General features: G+C 50.5%; 1 protein-coding gene across 4 annotated transcripts; it reads right to left on the bottom strand.

The window, feature by feature from the left end:
* Positions 1-8,309: 8,309 nt before the first annotated feature.
* Positions 8,310-14,993, bottom strand: Idnk (IDNK gluconokinase). 4 transcript variants are annotated; one of them, XM_013119272.3, is made up of 5 exons: positions 14,890-14,993; positions 11,870-11,900; positions 11,589-11,675; positions 9,249-9,292; positions 8,310-8,890 (listed from the first exon to the last, which is right to left on the bottom strand). In XM_013119272.3, the coding sequence occupies exons 1-5, from the start codon at positions 14,937-14,939 to the stop codon at positions 8,536-8,538; spliced, it is 567 nt and encodes a 188-aa protein (XP_012974726.1). In that variant the 5' UTR covers positions 14,940-14,993; the 3' UTR covers positions 8,310-8,535. The 4 variants fall into 4 exon arrangements, with proteins under 4 accessions (XP_012974726.1, XP_040612012.1, XP_040612013.1 ...); XM_040756078.1 differs by having other exon boundaries at positions 11,589-11,756; positions 14,890-14,984; XM_040756079.1 differs by having other exon boundaries at positions 8,310-8,887; positions 11,589-11,756; positions 14,890-14,984.
* Between the last annotated feature and the right edge of the window lie 763 nt (positions 14,994-15,756).

Below are 15,756 nucleotides of genomic sequence, written 5' to 3'. Positions count from 1 at the left end.
ATACCTTACACAGTATCTTAAATCACTGGATGAAATAGTTTGTGTCCACTGACCTATGTGGACAGTCTGGCTGTTTGACATCATGCTACCAGTGAGCAACCATTTCTTTAAACGCATAAGCAGTGAAAAAAATATGACATACTAATACAGTAGGAGAAAAACCACATGCTCAGGCTAGACTTGCCAGATCAGCCGTTTAACAGCAACCTGCGGTTCTCAGCTGCAGTACTGTTTCTCAGTAGTGTTACTAGGCATTGGGTTATTATTTTAGGTGAGAAACGTCCAAAACGGCCCAGGAGCTGGGAAGTGGGTCTTCTAGAGGGGTGTGGGAATATGTTGCTGACTGGCTTTTTCAGATGTTGTCTCAGAATTCTCTTGTGACCGACTTGACATCTGGTAGGAATGCACGCGGCCTTCAGTAAGCCCACCGCACGGGTGGTTGCACCATGGTGTCTGGAGGCACTGGTTTGACAGCGTTGTCTTCATCGCGGCTGCGGTCATCTTGATGCAGGACCGGCCTCTCTGCTTTATTTGCCATGGCCTAGGGAGTGAAATGAAGGGAAACCTGGTGCTTGGCCGGGCGCTAGTGTCCGGAACACCCTCAATAGTCATGTTCTCCGTGGAGCTGTTTGCTGCAGGTGCTGTTTGGCTACTCCCTTTAAAATGCTGACCCAAAAAATAAATAATAAAAATTTTAAAAAATGCTGGCCCATTCCTTCTTTTGAGCTTCTGCAGTCTGCCTTTGACTCCCAGCTCCCTTCCGTCTGAGATAGCAGTGACACGCCGTTGGTATCTGACGGGCAGCACACCGTCCATCGGCATGTGCCCATCGCTGACCCTTGCCCAGGGGACTTCATTCTTAGACCTTACGCCATGGCTTCCTTATCTTTGTTGATTCTGGCTCACGGGCAGCACAGACCTTCAGCCGTCTCTGTCTCTTCAGCTCGCATCTGGCCCTATTCTCGGACCGTGCTCTTTAATAAGATGGTTTACACCACAGCGCTGTCTAGTTTTTCCACAAGGCTGACTTTCTGTGCCGTGGATGAACATAACATGCTTCTTCTTTATCTTGTCCTATCTGCTGGTCTTTCTGACATTTTAAACAAAAGCATTATACCACAGAGCAGAAAGCAAGAAAGAAAAAGTAAGAGTGCTTGTAAGTTTCGATGCTGTGCGGGTGGCAGGGAGACTGTTAATGTGTTGGACCTGTATGCCTGCCGTTTTACTGCATATTGGGACCATGTTTGGGTTCCATGGAGCTGGGCATCTGCTACAAAGGCCCGTCACAGCTGAAGAGGGCTAGAGGGGACTTTTGGGGATGGTGCTGGGTAAACTGTACCCGTGTCTTGACAGCAGTCTGTAACATGAGGGCAAGTTGTATGCTGACTCTCGAGGTTTCTGATTTCTGATTTTCACGTTAGGGATTCCCAACTGTCTGACCTGTGCACTTCTCTGGGGACTTTTAATTTAAAGGAAACATGACAGCTATTTGAATTTAATAGAAAAAACAAAGTAAAATGTAGCACAGTTGACTAAACAATTTGACAAAAGTGTGCATGATCAAAAAAAGTGGTTATAAGGCAGAGAAGTAACTGCATATTATACATTCTTCCTGGAGTAATATTAAGTGTGCTAAGCCCACTGGTAAGACTTGTTTAATAGACGCCCTCTTTACTGGTGCCAGGCACCCCTGCCCTGGCTGTTCCTACTGCGCTGTCCAATGAACATACGTGGAAGGCTGTTGTAGCACAGGTCCCTCTGGGTTCCATGCACGCACTTTTAATCCCAACACTCGGGAGACAGGCAGACAGATAAGATCTCTGTTAGTTCAAGACCACACTGAGTTACATGAAACTGATCCTGTCTTAAAGAGAAACAGATCTCACACAAAGATGATCCCAGGCCTTTAATCCCAGAACTTGAGGTATATAAGAAAGAAGCAAAGTCAGTCTGAGAATTAGTCTCCAGCCATGTTGAGGAGAAGCAGCAGTCTGGAATTTCAGTCTGAGGCTTGCTGGAGAGCAGGGCAGTCTGCACTGTACTCTGAGGATTCATTGAGACAGGATCACCCGTTTCTGTCTGAGGTAGAGGTAAGAGCTAGTGGCCATCTGCTTCTCTGATCCTCAGCTTGAACCCCAATATCTATCTCTGGGGTTTATAATTGTGTTAAGGGCGTGTGTATCTATGGGCTTGTGTGTAGAAGCCAAAGACCAATGTCTGTTTCTTTCCCTGATCACTTTCTTTGCTGAGGCAGAGCCTCACTGAACCTGGGACTCATTGATGAGGCTGGTCTGGCTGTCTCCACTTTCCCAGCCCTGGGATTACAGGCCACGTAGCCACAGCAGACTTTTCACGTCGATTACAGGCCACGTAGCCACAGCAGGCTTTTCACGTGGATTACAGGCCATGTAGCCACAGCAGACTTTTCACGTCGATTACAGGCTGGGGAGCCACACCCGGTTTTCACGTGGCTCTGCATGCAGGTCCTCATGCTTGTGTGTCAGGTACTTTGTCAGCTGAACTGTAGGGCACATGAGCCAGTCAAAGGTGGCGCTGAGAGGAAGTCAGCTTGGCTGAGTCCTGAACTGTTTACAAAAAAAGATGATTGGTGGGCTGGAGAGATGGCTCAGAGGTTAAGAGCACTGAGTGCTCTTCCAGCAACTACATGATGGCTCACAACCATCTGTAATGAGATCTGGTGCCCTCTTCTGGCCTGCAGGTATATATTCAGGTAGAATGATATGTGCATAATAAATAAATTTGAAATAAAAAGATGATTGGTTGCCTAGACTGAACCACATGAGGTCACTGAATGAACAGCTCGTGTTCCCTAGGTAAAGTATAAGGCGACTAGGAATGCAATAGGCTGACCTTTAAAACCATTGGCTGGCTGTGTGTCCCCCCCCCCCCCCGTGGTTTTTTCCTTTAGAAGATGCTTGCTGTGGGACAATAAATGAGTTCCTGCTTGACTAGACTCCCTGCTGCGTCTGATTGTCTCCGGGATCCTGGGAGGCTGGGGAAGGGGCGAGCAGCTCACTTACCCTTCCTTGGACCCAGCTCAACCTTCCGTGGTTGGGTGGAGACCCTGCACTGAGCCACCTCCCCAGCCTGTATCTGAGAGCCAAGGGTTTAGAGAAAACAGGGTGGGAGCAGGAGAGGTAGCGAGTGGCAGTCCAGGCTGAGAGGTCCCAGGCACAGGGGCTGTCTAGCACGTATCCTAGATTCATTCCTGACGCTGTGAGATCAAGAGCACCTGAGGGGAGGATGTGTCTGCTGAGTTGACAGTGCCAGGTCAGGACCCATCAATGACGGACGTCGCCTCAGATCAAGGAAGTGCAGCCGAAACCATGAAGAAACACGGCTGGCTCACTGGCCAGTTCGTAATCGGGACCACCTGCCTAAGAATGGCGTTGTCACAGTGGCTACGATAAGGAGTTTGCCATGGCGGGGTTAGATTGTAGTTATGGTAAACCCAGGGGACCCCGTGATGACCAGGAATGATCTGGGCAACACTGGGGAACACTTGGAATGATACTGGAGCTTGAAGTAGCATGTGAGATTTAGACCCTCCTCCTCCTCTTCCTCCTCCATTTCCCCTATACTTCCTTCTGCCATCCTTAACATACAGGGTCCGAGGTGTTTCAGAGGCTGTTTCACAACGTCTGTGGTCCCTACATGCCCCACAGGGAGACTGATGTCATACAATAGCCTATAGTATTCAGGGAATCAAGCAATTTATATTCTGAGGGCTAGGCCGGGTCACACAGGGAAGTTCAGCTGTATACATCACGAGGACAACCCATTCTTGGAAATGTCATCTGTAGCAAAAGCAGCGACATGTAATCTGAAGCAGACCCGGACTGATTTGCTACACCTGGGAGGGGCCCAGAAGCCCATTCCAGGGACATCCTGTGTTATGGAGGAACAGAGGCTACAGGACTCTGTCTTGTATACTTGGAGTTTTCTCAGAGTTGGCATTCAGTCTCGGGATTCTCCGGCCACCTTGAAGAGCGCTCCTGGTAGAGCCAGGATCGCCTTTCAGTCTGAGGTAGAGGTAAGAGCTAGTGGCTGGCTGCTTCATGCTTCCCTGATCTTCAGCTTGAAACTTAACCCCAGTATCTGTCTCTGGGTCTTTATTATGCGTGCCTCATGTATAGAAGAAGCTAGTCTGTTGGTAATGATCTCCATGGAGTTGATTTATTGAACTTTATGTTCCAGTATTTTAATTTTTTTGTGGAATCCTTTTTTCTGGATTTCTCATTGAAGTTGAGTTTTTCATCCAAATTGTAAATTGACTTCATCCGAAGTCTCCTGAGGTCACTCGTCCTTCAAACAAAATAATTCGATGTGTGTGTGTTTCTGAAAGTATGTTCATGTACGTGTGTGTGCAGAGGCCTTCAGAGGTAGAAGAGGAATTGGAGGTGCTGGGTCTGGAGGTGCAGATGGCTGTGAGCCACTGTGGGTGCTGGGAACCAAATGCAGGCCCTCTTCAGGCGACACTCTTAGCTCCTGAGAAATCCACCCAGACTTTGTTTTTTCCTTTTTGTGGAGACAGGTCTCACTATGTAGCTCTGAGTGAGTGACCTGGAACTTTCAGTGTAGACCAGGCTGACCTGCTACTCTGGGAGATCCACCCGCCTCCCGAGTGCCGGGATTAAAGTCGTGGTGCGCCACCAATGCCCGGCTTGGCTTGCCAGTTTTTTATGTAGCATTTCAATCTTTTTATTATCATTGAATTCAGCTATTGGAGTGTCAAGAGCAAAACAAAATAAAAATGATTAAAAAGAAAACAGTAGTCAGGCGTGGTGGCGCACACCTTTAATTCCAGCACTCGGAAGGCAGAGGCAGGCGAATCTCTGTGAGTTCGAGACCAGCCTGGTCTACAAGAGCTAGTCCAGGACAGCCTCCAAAGCCACAGAGAAACCCTGTCTCGTAAAATATAATAAAAAGATAAAATGTTGAGTGTGTGAGAGAGAGAGAGAGAGAGAGAGAGAGAGAGAGAGAGAGAGAGAGAGAGAGAGAGAGAGAGAGAGAGGGAGGGAGAGGGAGAGAGAGAGAGATCTATTACCCATCTGCAGATGGAGTTTGCTGCAGTCCCTCTTGGCTCCCGCAGGGCTGAGGCCTGGGCGGGTCAGTGTGAAGCCACCAGCATCAGCACTGATGGAATTGTATGGCTCTCCAGTCTCCGTGCATCAGCAGCTGGCTCCAGTGGGCTTTGTAGCCTGTACCCTGTTGTTCAGGCTCCCGTTCCCTCAGAGCATCCTCTGCACCCAGAGGTCATAGACGTCCCAACTGAAGTGTGTTGGAAGTTAGGGTCTGCAAACTGAACACTGAGTTCTGCGTGCAGGAAGGGGAGAAGGGGGCTTTACACTCTGCCTGTTGGTTTGAGCACTTAGAGACCCTGCCTGCAGCAAGCTGCCCTGGGCGGGAGGAGGCTGGAGAGATGCGGGATCCTAGACCTGGACTCAGAGCTCTCTGTTTCCATGGTGATGTGCAAGCTGAGGGCTCGCCCCTGGCCACGGAGGCGGACGAGCCCTGCATTCTATAGTCCAGGCTCCCCTCTCCAGTGCACTCCAGCCTCTCTCTCTGTCTGCTTCTGGTCCTCCCCCTTTCCTGCCTTTGTGGCCGTCTCCATAGCAACCCAATGGCAGAGTCCCAGGATCCCTGATGTTGATTGCTGCTTGCTTTCTGCACCCCAGAGTGCTTGAGCCCCAAGCAGTAAGTGACCCCTTTAAATATGGCAGCTCACTGACTGTATTGCACTCTGAAATATAGGGGGTGACAAGATTCATTATGTCTCAGCTCGCCTGCCAGAGGTTTAAGGCCTGTCAGAAGTGTGGTCTTGCCGGGCAGTGGTGGCGCACGCCTTTTATCCCGGCACTCAGGAGGCAGAGGCAGGCAGATCTCTGTGAGTTCGAGGCCAGCTTGGTCTACAGAGTGAGTGCCAGGACAGCCTCCAAAGCCACAGAGAAACCCTGTCTTGAAAAAAAACAGTGTTATGTTTTTTGACTAGGACAAAGTCTAGCCTGGATAGCTCAGGTTCTGCCACCTGCCTGGTTCCCAATGTGCTCGCTTTCTCTCTCTCTCTCTCTCTCTCTCTCTCTCTCTCTCTCTCTCTCTCTCTCTCTCTCTCTCTCTCTCTCTCCCTCTCCCTCTCCCTCTCCCTCTCCCTCTCTCCTTCTCTCTCTCGGGATGCAATCTCCCCTTTGTTACTCCGACTCTCAACCTCACTGTTTCTCTCTGCTGTTTTGCCACTTGAGAGTAGGGTGGCCCAAGACCTCCTAAGATGGCATGAGACAGACAGTGTCCTTCTCTTGTGGGAAGACTGTCTCGCCAGCCCAGCCTACCCTGTTCCAAGCCCAACTCACCCCACTCTTTTCTGTGCTCCCTTCTATCTTGTTCTCGGCCAAAAAGCAGCTACTCGGCAGATTTCACCTGACCACCAGCTTGAAGCATGGCTGCAGAGGTGGGCTCTCACCCAGAGTCTGGGGGTTCGCGCGACCTGTCCATGGGCCTGGGGGTTTGCGTGACCTGTCCAGTGTGTCTGGGGGTTTGCGTGACCTGTCCAGTGGGCCTGGGATCATACAGCTTCATGATTTGACAGGACACAGTCCAGAACAGCCAGGACTGTATCTGATCAGGAAGCAGAGTGGTGAAGCCTTTTTATTCAGTGTGGGACCCAAGCCCATGGGTTAGTGCTGCCCATACTGGGGTGGGTCTTCCCACATCCGTCAGACTCATCTAAAAAAGTCCCTCGCACCTTTAGTCTCAGCACTCCGATTTTGAGGCCAGCCTGGTGGATGTAGGGAGCTTCACGACAGCCAGGGCTATATAGAAAGACACTGTCTCAAAAAAACAAACAAAAATGTGATAAAAAAAAGATGGCGGGGCGTTGGTGGCGCACATCTTTAATCCCAGCACTAAGGAGGCAGAGGCAGGCGGATCTCTGTGTGTTCAAGGCCAGCCTGGTCTACAAGAGCTAGTTCCAGGACAGCCTCCAGAGAAACAGAGAAACCCTGTCTTGGGGAAAAAAAGATGAAGAAAGAAAATCTGTAACTGAACATTTCTCTTCTGACCACCCAGTCCCAAATAACCAGCTCAGAAGGTGAGTATCACTTATAAATGCTTGGCCGATAGCTCAGGCTTGTTACTAGCTAGTTCTTACACTTAAATTAATCCATATTTCCATTTATTCACTGCTACATGGCTTTTCTCAGGACTGCATTCTCATCTTGCTCCTTTGGGTTGGGCGGTGACTCTGACTTCGCCCTCCCTCTCCCCAGAATTCTACTCTGGTTCTTGTGTTCAATCTCTTCCTGCCTAGCTATTGGCAAATCAGCTTCCTATTAGTAAATGAGAGCAACACATATCCATAGTGTACGAAAAGGTTGTAAAAGCCCCTCCTAGGTCTTTCCCCATGGCCATTCTAAGTCCCATCGAGTTGACAGCCAAGATGACCCATCACATTACTCAACCAAAGGAGTCCTTTGATGCTGTTAGCAAGTCAGCTACTTGCAACCCTCTCAGGAAACCAAGCCAGCCTTTAATCCTGGCACTCAGGGGGCAGAGGCAGGTGGATCTCTGTAAGCTTGAGGATGGTCTGCAGAGCGAGTTACAGGTCAGCCAGAGCTGTCACACAGAGAAGCCCTGTCTCGAAAAACCGAAGGCAGTATAAAATGGCTTGCAGTGGGTGGCTGGTTTTTGTTCAGGTTTCTATTGCTGAGACTAATTTCCAGGATAGCATGTTTCATTCATTTGTACAAACATAGGCACGAGGCGGTGCTCTTTTAAACTAGTAATTTCTAGCTTGGATTACAGAATCTCCGCTGACCATCTGGTGCAGCACGGATTCTCTTTGGTCTTGATAACAGAAACTCGGGAGTCAGCTATGGGGGGGGGGGGGGTGGAAGCTGAAGGATCAGAGAGGCAGAGCAGCATCCACTAGAGTCCTCACCTCTACCAATGCGCAGACCAAAGGTCCAGTCCTCAGACTCCCCTCAGCTCCTGTCTCTTCCCACCTTGTATTCCTCTCTCCCACCCAGCCGTATCACTCCCGTCTCCCCCCTCCCTAGTGCTGGGATCGCCTTTGCATGAGCTATGTCTCTTTTAGGCAGATTCAGTCTTGTGTATCCCAGGGTGGCCTTGAGCTCACAGAGATCCGTCTGCCTCTGTCAGGACCCGAATGCTGGGATTAAAGGTGTGCGCCACCACGGCTTGGCCTCTGTTGCTAACTAGTGTGGCTTAGTTCTGCACCCTGACCTTCAGGAAAGCTTTATCTGTCACAGCATGAACAAGTCACCACAGTCTGGTTGCATTATGCACAAATTTAAGCTTAAATTTCAGCTTAACTTCTAACATCTTTCCCCCTTCTTCTGGCACACCAGCAGGATGCCGATCGCACCACAAACTCCTACCCACCGTCAGACAATGGTCTCCACACACTGTGGTTTGCTCCCAATTAAGAATTTAGAGTGCACCACCGGTGAGGAGCTTGGAACCAGAGCGCACTGTAAACCGCAGGCGCGAGACGGAAGATTACTTCCTCTGCAGAGCTTCCATAACGGCGTCGGCGATCTCCGCGGGACTCTTCTGGTCCACGCTGACTTGGAGGAAGTTCTCAGGGCCTGACGGGGGCTCCAGAACACCGAACTGGGACTGCAGTAACTCGGGCGGCATAAAATGTCCTTTTCGTTGGGACAGGCGTCTGGAAATGGTCTCAAACGACCCACAGAGGTAGACCACCAAGAGCTGTTCGCCAGCCAGCCTTTCCTTTGCTGACTCATCACCTTTCACGGGCACGGCACCCCTCCCTCGCGTCAGGATGTCTCTGTACGTTTTCTTCAGGGCTGAGCAGGCTAGAACAACACGCTGTCCCGAGGCCACAGCTCTGCTTCCAAAATTTAAGAAACACCCCCATAAAAAAAAAAAGATGAGGCTGCAGAATGGGGATACCGCGTGCCAACCCTAGGCGGGGGGGGGGGGGGGGGCACGACACGACGACGACGACACTAGTCTCTGCCAATGTAAAGTGTCACACCTCAGCCTTAAGTGGAGGGTCTTTCATCGGTGGACTAATCATCTTGGGCTCACTGGTTAAATGTCCCCTCAGAGCTATGCAGAGGACAGAGCTCACGGAGTACCTGGTGTGCACAGCTGTTTGGCTCCACCCCATGGGTGCAGCGAGTTGTAATTTCAGACTTTTTTTTTTTAAATTTACTGAATTATACCAGGGCCAGGTGACTTCTTACCTTAGCAAAATGTCGTGCAAGCTGCAGAGCCATGGAATCCTGTCCTGAGATTAGAACAGGAATTAGAAGCTGTCCCAGTGTTGCTTGTACAGACACAGTGGTACCGTGGACACAAACGTCAACTCCAGTGAGACCTTAGTGGTTGTGGGAACTGGGCACAGGCAGGCCAAGGGCCACACCCAGGGCCTACAGCCGCAGAAACGGTTCCCTGGTTCTGGTGTCAGTGGCTCTTTATGTCCCCTTAAGCTGCATAACCCTAACCCCTCCACCCTCCCCAGTGTCAATGTCTCCCTGGGTTTGACACTCATACACCTCGTACTGAAGCTAACATGTTCTCCGTGCATCTGACCCGAACCTACAGCCAAGCACGTGCGCTAAGGTTGAGCTCATCCCAGCCCTTGAGTTAACCCCCCCCCAGCTCTGACAGTTTCTCTGTGTAGTCCTGGCTGTCCTGGAACTCCCTCTGTAGACCAGGCTGGACTCAAACTCAAGAGATCTTCCTGCCTCTGCCTCCCGAGTGCTGGGGTTGAAGTCATGTGCCACCAACGCCCCACTGAGTTAATTTCTTTTTCTTTCTTTCTTTCTTTTTCTTTTTTTTTTTTTTTTTTTTTTTTTTGGTTTTTCAAGACAGGGTTTTTCTGTGTAGCTTTGGAGGCTGTCCTGGAACTAGCTCTTGTAGACCAGGCTGGCCTCCAACTCACAGAGATCCGCTGCCTCTGCCTCCTGAGTGCTGGGATTAGAGGCGAGCGCCACCACCGCCCCACGGAGTTAATTTCTTAATCTAACACTTGAACTTGTCTTTCAAAATGACTCCTGCAATAATGCCTTGTGGTTAGCCAAGGTTTCCTACCACATTCCAGCACTAATGGAGATGAAGAAGATACTATTATTTATAAGTTTTTAAATTTTAGCTTCTTGGATATATTTTCTTTTTTTAAGTATTAGTTACTCTATGTGAGTGTTTTGCCGTATGTATAGAAGCCCACTGAGTGCATGCAGCACCCACAGAAGCAGGAAGAGGGTGAGGGGGTCCCCTGGAACTGGAGTCACAGGCAACTGTGAGCCGTCAGGTGGCTGCTGGGAATAGAACCCCAGATCTCTGCAAGAGCAGCAAGTGCTGTTAACCACTGGGGCCTCTTGGGTACGTTCTCTGAAGCAGCCCCTCGGCCTGTGTAACAGGAGGTGTTTCAGCCTGGAAGTCCCAACGCCACCCAAGAAAGTTCTACCTCCTTCTCTGGGATTCTGTACAGTGTTGTCACCCACACCCGCCATACCCCACCACCTATATACCCCCCTCTTTCTGCATGTAAACGGCCCAGATTTACTTCTGGGGAAGCCTTCCTGCGGTAGATTATCAAGACCTTCAGCTCAGCAGGGAAAGTATGGCCTTTGAGTGGGCTTCCCCAAGGAGTGGCCTAGGAGCTGGGATATTAAAGATGAACGGGGGTCACCCGGTGAAGGAGGAGACATTCCAGATAGTGGTGGCACAGAGGACACAAAAGCCCTATGAGGAGGAACATGGCCATGGGAGGGAGGGGCTAAGGAGGTGAGAGGCTCCTGTGGCAATGGAGGAGTTCCCAATATTTCTAAAAGAGACCCAGCAAACTTGAGATCAGTTAAAAGCCGAGAAGGTCTCAGACACAGTGCTGCCCGGTGAGGTCGTTTGAGTGAGAGCGGCCCCCATGGGCTCGGATGTTAGAATACTACTTAGTCCCCAGTTGAGGGTGGGGGGGCATTAAAAGGTGTGGCCTCCGGGCGTTGGTGGCGCACGCCTTTAATCCCAGCACTCGGGAGGCAGAGGCAGGCGGATCTCTGAGTTCGAGGCCAGCCTAGTCTCCAAAGTGAGTTCCAGGACAGCCTCCAAAGCTACAGAGAAACCCTGTCTCGAAAAACCACAAAAAAAAAAAAGGTGTGGCCTCCTTGGGGGTGTGTCATTGAGGGCAGGCTCTGAGGTTTCAAACAATTTGTGCATTCCCAGTGCCCTCTGAAACTGTCAACCCAATTAAATGCTTTCTTTTACAAGATGCCTTGGTCACCATGTTTTAGCACAGCCATAGAAAAGTAATTAAGATGCGTGGCCACATCTGAGTTTGCATGATCACTGTGGCCTTGGAGTTCACCAGAACTTGATGGTGTCGGGGGCGGTGAGAGGACCTGGGAGACACCAACTTCCCTGTGTGAGCACAAAGGCGCCTCTGCTCACTTGGGGGTTAGAGGTTCAAATCCTGCAACGAAGCTGTGGCTCACTCCTGGAGCTGAGTTCATGGGAAAGTTCAGGTTCAAGGCTCATAGATAAGGAGGCATGAAACTGAGGTACTGGACACCCACAGCCACCGTTACCTGGTCGCTCAGCGGTACCCCTCTGCCCATCTTCATCCGATTCTCTTCGGAGTGGTAATCGTCAGCATCATAGAATTTCCATCCCAGCTTAGGAATGAAGGGAAGGCGAGGTTTACTGGCAGGCAGGCTATAGAAATCCTGGGTCTGAGCCTGCCCCTCCCTCTTCACCTATCATGACCAAGAAGAAACCCGGAGTGCCACGCTAAGGCGTCTGCGCAGACCCGAGGTCGTAAGAAAAGGAGAGAGGGGCGGACGAGAGCACAGTGGATGAGGGAAATTACCTTGGAGGCCAGCAGTGCGCCCACGGTAGATCTGGAGAAAGAATACAGATGTAAGTGCTAGCCGTTCTGAGAAGATGCCTGACAGCTGCCACATTAAAATCCAGGTCCCTCTGTGGTCCTAAAAGCAGAGATGTCCTTAACCCTGGAGTCCAGAGGCAGCCTTCACTGCCCTAAGACAGAAAGCAGTGATCTCATTAGACCACTGAGCCAGGTGTGGTGGGGCATGCCTGTAATCCCAACACTTGGAGCCCACGAAACCAACAAACAACTAACCACAGAGGTTTTTCTCAACAATCAGTGTTTCGCAGCTCTTTGTGGTGGCACACACCTATAATTCCAGGATATGAGAGGTGGGGCAGGAAGATAGTTGGTTTAGGCCAGTTTGAATGTCACACTAAGACACTGACTCAAAAAAAAAGAAAAAACAAGCACTCGGGAGGCAGAGGCAGGCGGATCTCTGTGAGTTTGAGGCCAGGCTGGACCAACAGCCTCCAAAACAATACAGAGAAACCCTGTCTCGTAAAAACCAAAAAAAAAAAAAAAAAACCCAAAAAAACAAAACAAAAACCCAGAGAATCATTTAGTTCCTATTGTGTAGATAGATGGTCATCTATTGAGAATACCAAATGAATAAAATGGTAGTCTTACCAAAGATTCAAGAGAGTGTTGGTTTTGTTTTCTGCTGGCCAACTACTCCAGGGCCTGCCCTAAAGTGTGGTTGGTACACCCAGTAAGAGAGTTATCGCTTAACTTAATCCCCAGCAGCACTGTGTAAAGTTCAGGGCCCACAAAGACATCAAAGAGTTCTTAGTTTCCGAGATACACTTAAGTAAGGGGCCAGAGAGGAGGCTCAGCAGTTAGAGCCCTGACTGCTCCTCTGGGGGCCCTGGGTTAGGTTCCCAAAACCCACGTGGCAGGTTGCAATCATCTGTAACTCCAGTTGCAGATCCAATGCCCTCTGCTGGCTTCCTTGTGTACTGCACCCACATGATGCTCAGCTATACATGCAGGCCAAAAAAAAAAAAAAAAAAAAAAAACCCAAAAACAAAACAAAACAAAAAAACCCACACATAAGACACACCTAAAGGACAAGGTCAGTGACTCAAGAATGGCCAACACCTGTTAGGACAGGGGTCCCACAAAGTATGCTAGAGAGGGCTGGAGCCTCAAAGAGGGGGATCTGGGCCCCATTCATCATTCTGTCACTAAATGACTGTTTCAAATCCTCAGTTTGCTCAGGGGAACGGAACCACAAGCTGTCTGTGCATTAACCTCCAGTTTATTCAGACATTTAGAAGAACTTTATTTTTATGTATGTGTGTGTGTTTTGTTTGCATGTAAGTTAGTGTACCAGCCAGGCGTTGGTGGCACACGCCTTTAACCCCAGCACTCCAGAGGCAGAGGAAGGTGGATCTCTGTAAGTTTGAGGCCAGCCTGGTCTACACAGAGAAACACTGTCTTGAAAAAACAAAAAAAGTTAGTGACCCACATGTGTGCTGTGCCCATTCAGGTCACAAGTTCTGACCATTGCGAACCACCATGTGGTTACTGGGAATTGAACCCAGGTCCTCTGCAAGAGCAGCCAGTGCTCTTAACCACTGAGCCATCTCTTCAGTCCCAACTCAGCCAGCTTTTAATTGAATATATCACCTAGTAGTTCCCAGAAGACAAAGACACGAAACCACTGGGATTAAAGGTGAGTGCCACCATACCTGATCCAAATCAGAGTTTTGCACAGAAAAAAAAATCATACTTAAGATCAAGTTAGGTGAGGCTGGAGAGATGGCTCAGAGGTTAAGAACACTGGCTGTTCTTACAGAGGACCTGGGTTCAATTCCCAGCACCCAAATGGCAGCTCACAACTGTCTGTAACTTCAGTTCCAGGGGGATCTGACATCTTCACACCAATATACATAAAATAAAGTTAAATAAAAAATATATATAATCAAGTTAGGTTAACACTGAGGCAGGTAGATCCCTGGGTTTGAAAGGCTGCACATCAAAAATCCTATCTCAAATTAAATGCTACTTAGACACCCTGCTGTGGGGGCTAAAACAGTAATTTGGGGGACATAAAGCTACCTTCTAGGACTGGGGAGATGGCTCACTGCTTAAGCGTGCATACTGCTCTTGCAGAGGGCATGAGGTCAGGTCCCAGAACCGACATGAATTGGCTGACTGCCACCCAGCTCCAGAGGACAAAAAAAAAGTCTGAAGACACCTGCACTCCTGTGTTCGGGTGTGGGCATACACACGGACCCACACACACTTGGAAATAACAAAAATAAAACTTTCGTTTTGAAAGAGAGTCCCTAGAAGGACAGACACAGTTACATTTAAAAGGCTCTGGTTCATAAGTTAACATCTATTTTGTCTCCTGTAGTTTCGTGTTGCAGCTTGGTGTCTTTGGAGTTATACCGGTGCAGACTGGTAGTGTCTATCAAACCAAATGCTGCTGCTTGCTTAGTTCCAAACTGGCTGCGCTGGGCTGGGAAGAAACTGTCTATTTTGCAGAGTTCTGGCATTTTCCATATAAAACATTCCAGCGTAAGCAGGAACACGGTCGAGGGTGGGGGGGGGGGATACCTTGCAGGGTGATCTCCACTTTTCAAACTCTATTCAGAAAAATCCAGAAACTCATCCAGGGCAGAGGGAGACCATCTGCCCAACCAGACAAAGCTTTGCCAAGACCCAGGACAAGGTTCGCCTCTTGGTTGGGACTTGGCACTCTTCCACCTTGCCTTGCAAGGTGCCGCCAGGCCCAGGTTTGTGAGGCTGAGCTGGAAGCTGTGGCGGGCTGCGTCTTCCCCGCTATAACCTTCCGCCCTGCGCTCCAGCTGCCCCTCTGCGCCCGGCCGAATGCCAGGCACCATCTGCAGGACCTCGGCGTGGTGACCCGGGGGAGCGGCCAGCGGGGCAGGGGAGCAGGGGACCTCGGCAGGGGCGGCAAAGGCAGGGCCGCCAGGGCTCGGGCCGCCCCACTGCCTCCCGGTTCCCGCCCGCACGCCCGCGAGACCTACTTCCCGGAGCCGCTCACGCCCATCACCAGCAGCACCGCGGGCGCCTCCATCTCCCGGGTCCTCGGTCCTCAGCGCCCTCTTCCGGGACAGGGCCCGCCCGGCCCTGACGTCACGGGCCACGCCCTCGCCGGCTCCCGTGCAGACTGCTGGGTGGAGCGGCCCGGGAGCCGCTGCTGGCGTCTGTCTCCAGGGGCGTGGGCTCTGCAACGCGGGAGCCACCTGGGACCCGGGGACAGCGGTAGAAACATTGTACTAACAAGGACGGCAGTGACGGACAGCGACGTGGAGCCAGGGAGATCTCTCTCTCTCTCTCTCTCTCTCTCTCTCTCTCCCTCTCTCCTCTCCTCCTCTCTCTCTCTCTCTCTTCTGTCTCTCTCTCTCTCTGTCTCTCTCTCTGTCTCTCTCTCTCTCTGTCTCTCTCTCTGTCTCTCTCTCTGTCTCTCTCTCTGTCTCTCTCTCTGTCTCTCTCTCTGTCTCTCTCTCTGTCTCTGTCTCTCTCTCTCTCTCTCTCTCTCTCTCTCTCCCTCTCCCCCTCTCTCCTCCCTCCCTCCCTCCCTCTCTCTCTTCTGTCTCTCTCTCTCTCTGTCTCTCTCTCTCTGTCTCTCTCTCTGTCTCTCTCTCTCTCTCTCTCTCTCTCTCTGTCTCTCTCTCTCTCTGTCTCTCTCTGTCTCTCTCTCTGTCTCTCTCTCTGTCTCTCTCTCTGTCTCTCTGTCTCTCTCTCTCTCTCTCTCTCTCTCTCCCTCTCCCCCTCTCTCCTCCCTCCCTCCCTCCCTCTCTCTCTTCTGTCTCTCTCTCTCTCTGTCTCTCTCTCTGTCTCTCTCTCTCTGTCTCTCTCTCTCTGTCTCTCTCTCTCTCTGTCTCTCTCTC

The sequence above is a fragment of the Mesocricetus auratus genome, unplaced genomic scaffold, assembly GCF_017639785.1.
Source record: "Mesocricetus auratus isolate SY011 unplaced genomic scaffold, BCM_Maur_2.0 Super-Scaffold_100013, whole genome shotgun sequence".
Classification (NCBI taxonomy): Eukaryota; Metazoa; Chordata; class Mammalia; order Rodentia; family Cricetidae; genus Mesocricetus; species Mesocricetus auratus.
Note: the sequence above shows the minus strand (reverse complement) of the source record. Positions and strands in the feature narration are given on the sequence as shown.

What these genes read in the sequence shown, in the direction of transcription:
- Idnk (XM_040756078.1), bottom strand. Translation starts at nt 14,939, where the DNA reads ATGGAGGCGCCCGCGGTGCTGCTGGTGATGGGCGTGAGCGGCTCCGGG. An exon ending in GGCGTGAGCGGCTCCGGGAA is followed by an intron (nt 11,901 to 14,889) that starts GTAGGTCTCGCG and finishes TTCTTTCTCCAG; the next exon opens with ATCTACCGTGGGCGCACTGC. An exon ending in TTGCACGACATTTTGCTAAG is followed by an intron (nt 8,891 to 9,248) that starts GTAAGAAGTCAC and finishes AAATTTTGGAAG; the next exon opens with CAGAGCTGTGGCCTCGGGAC.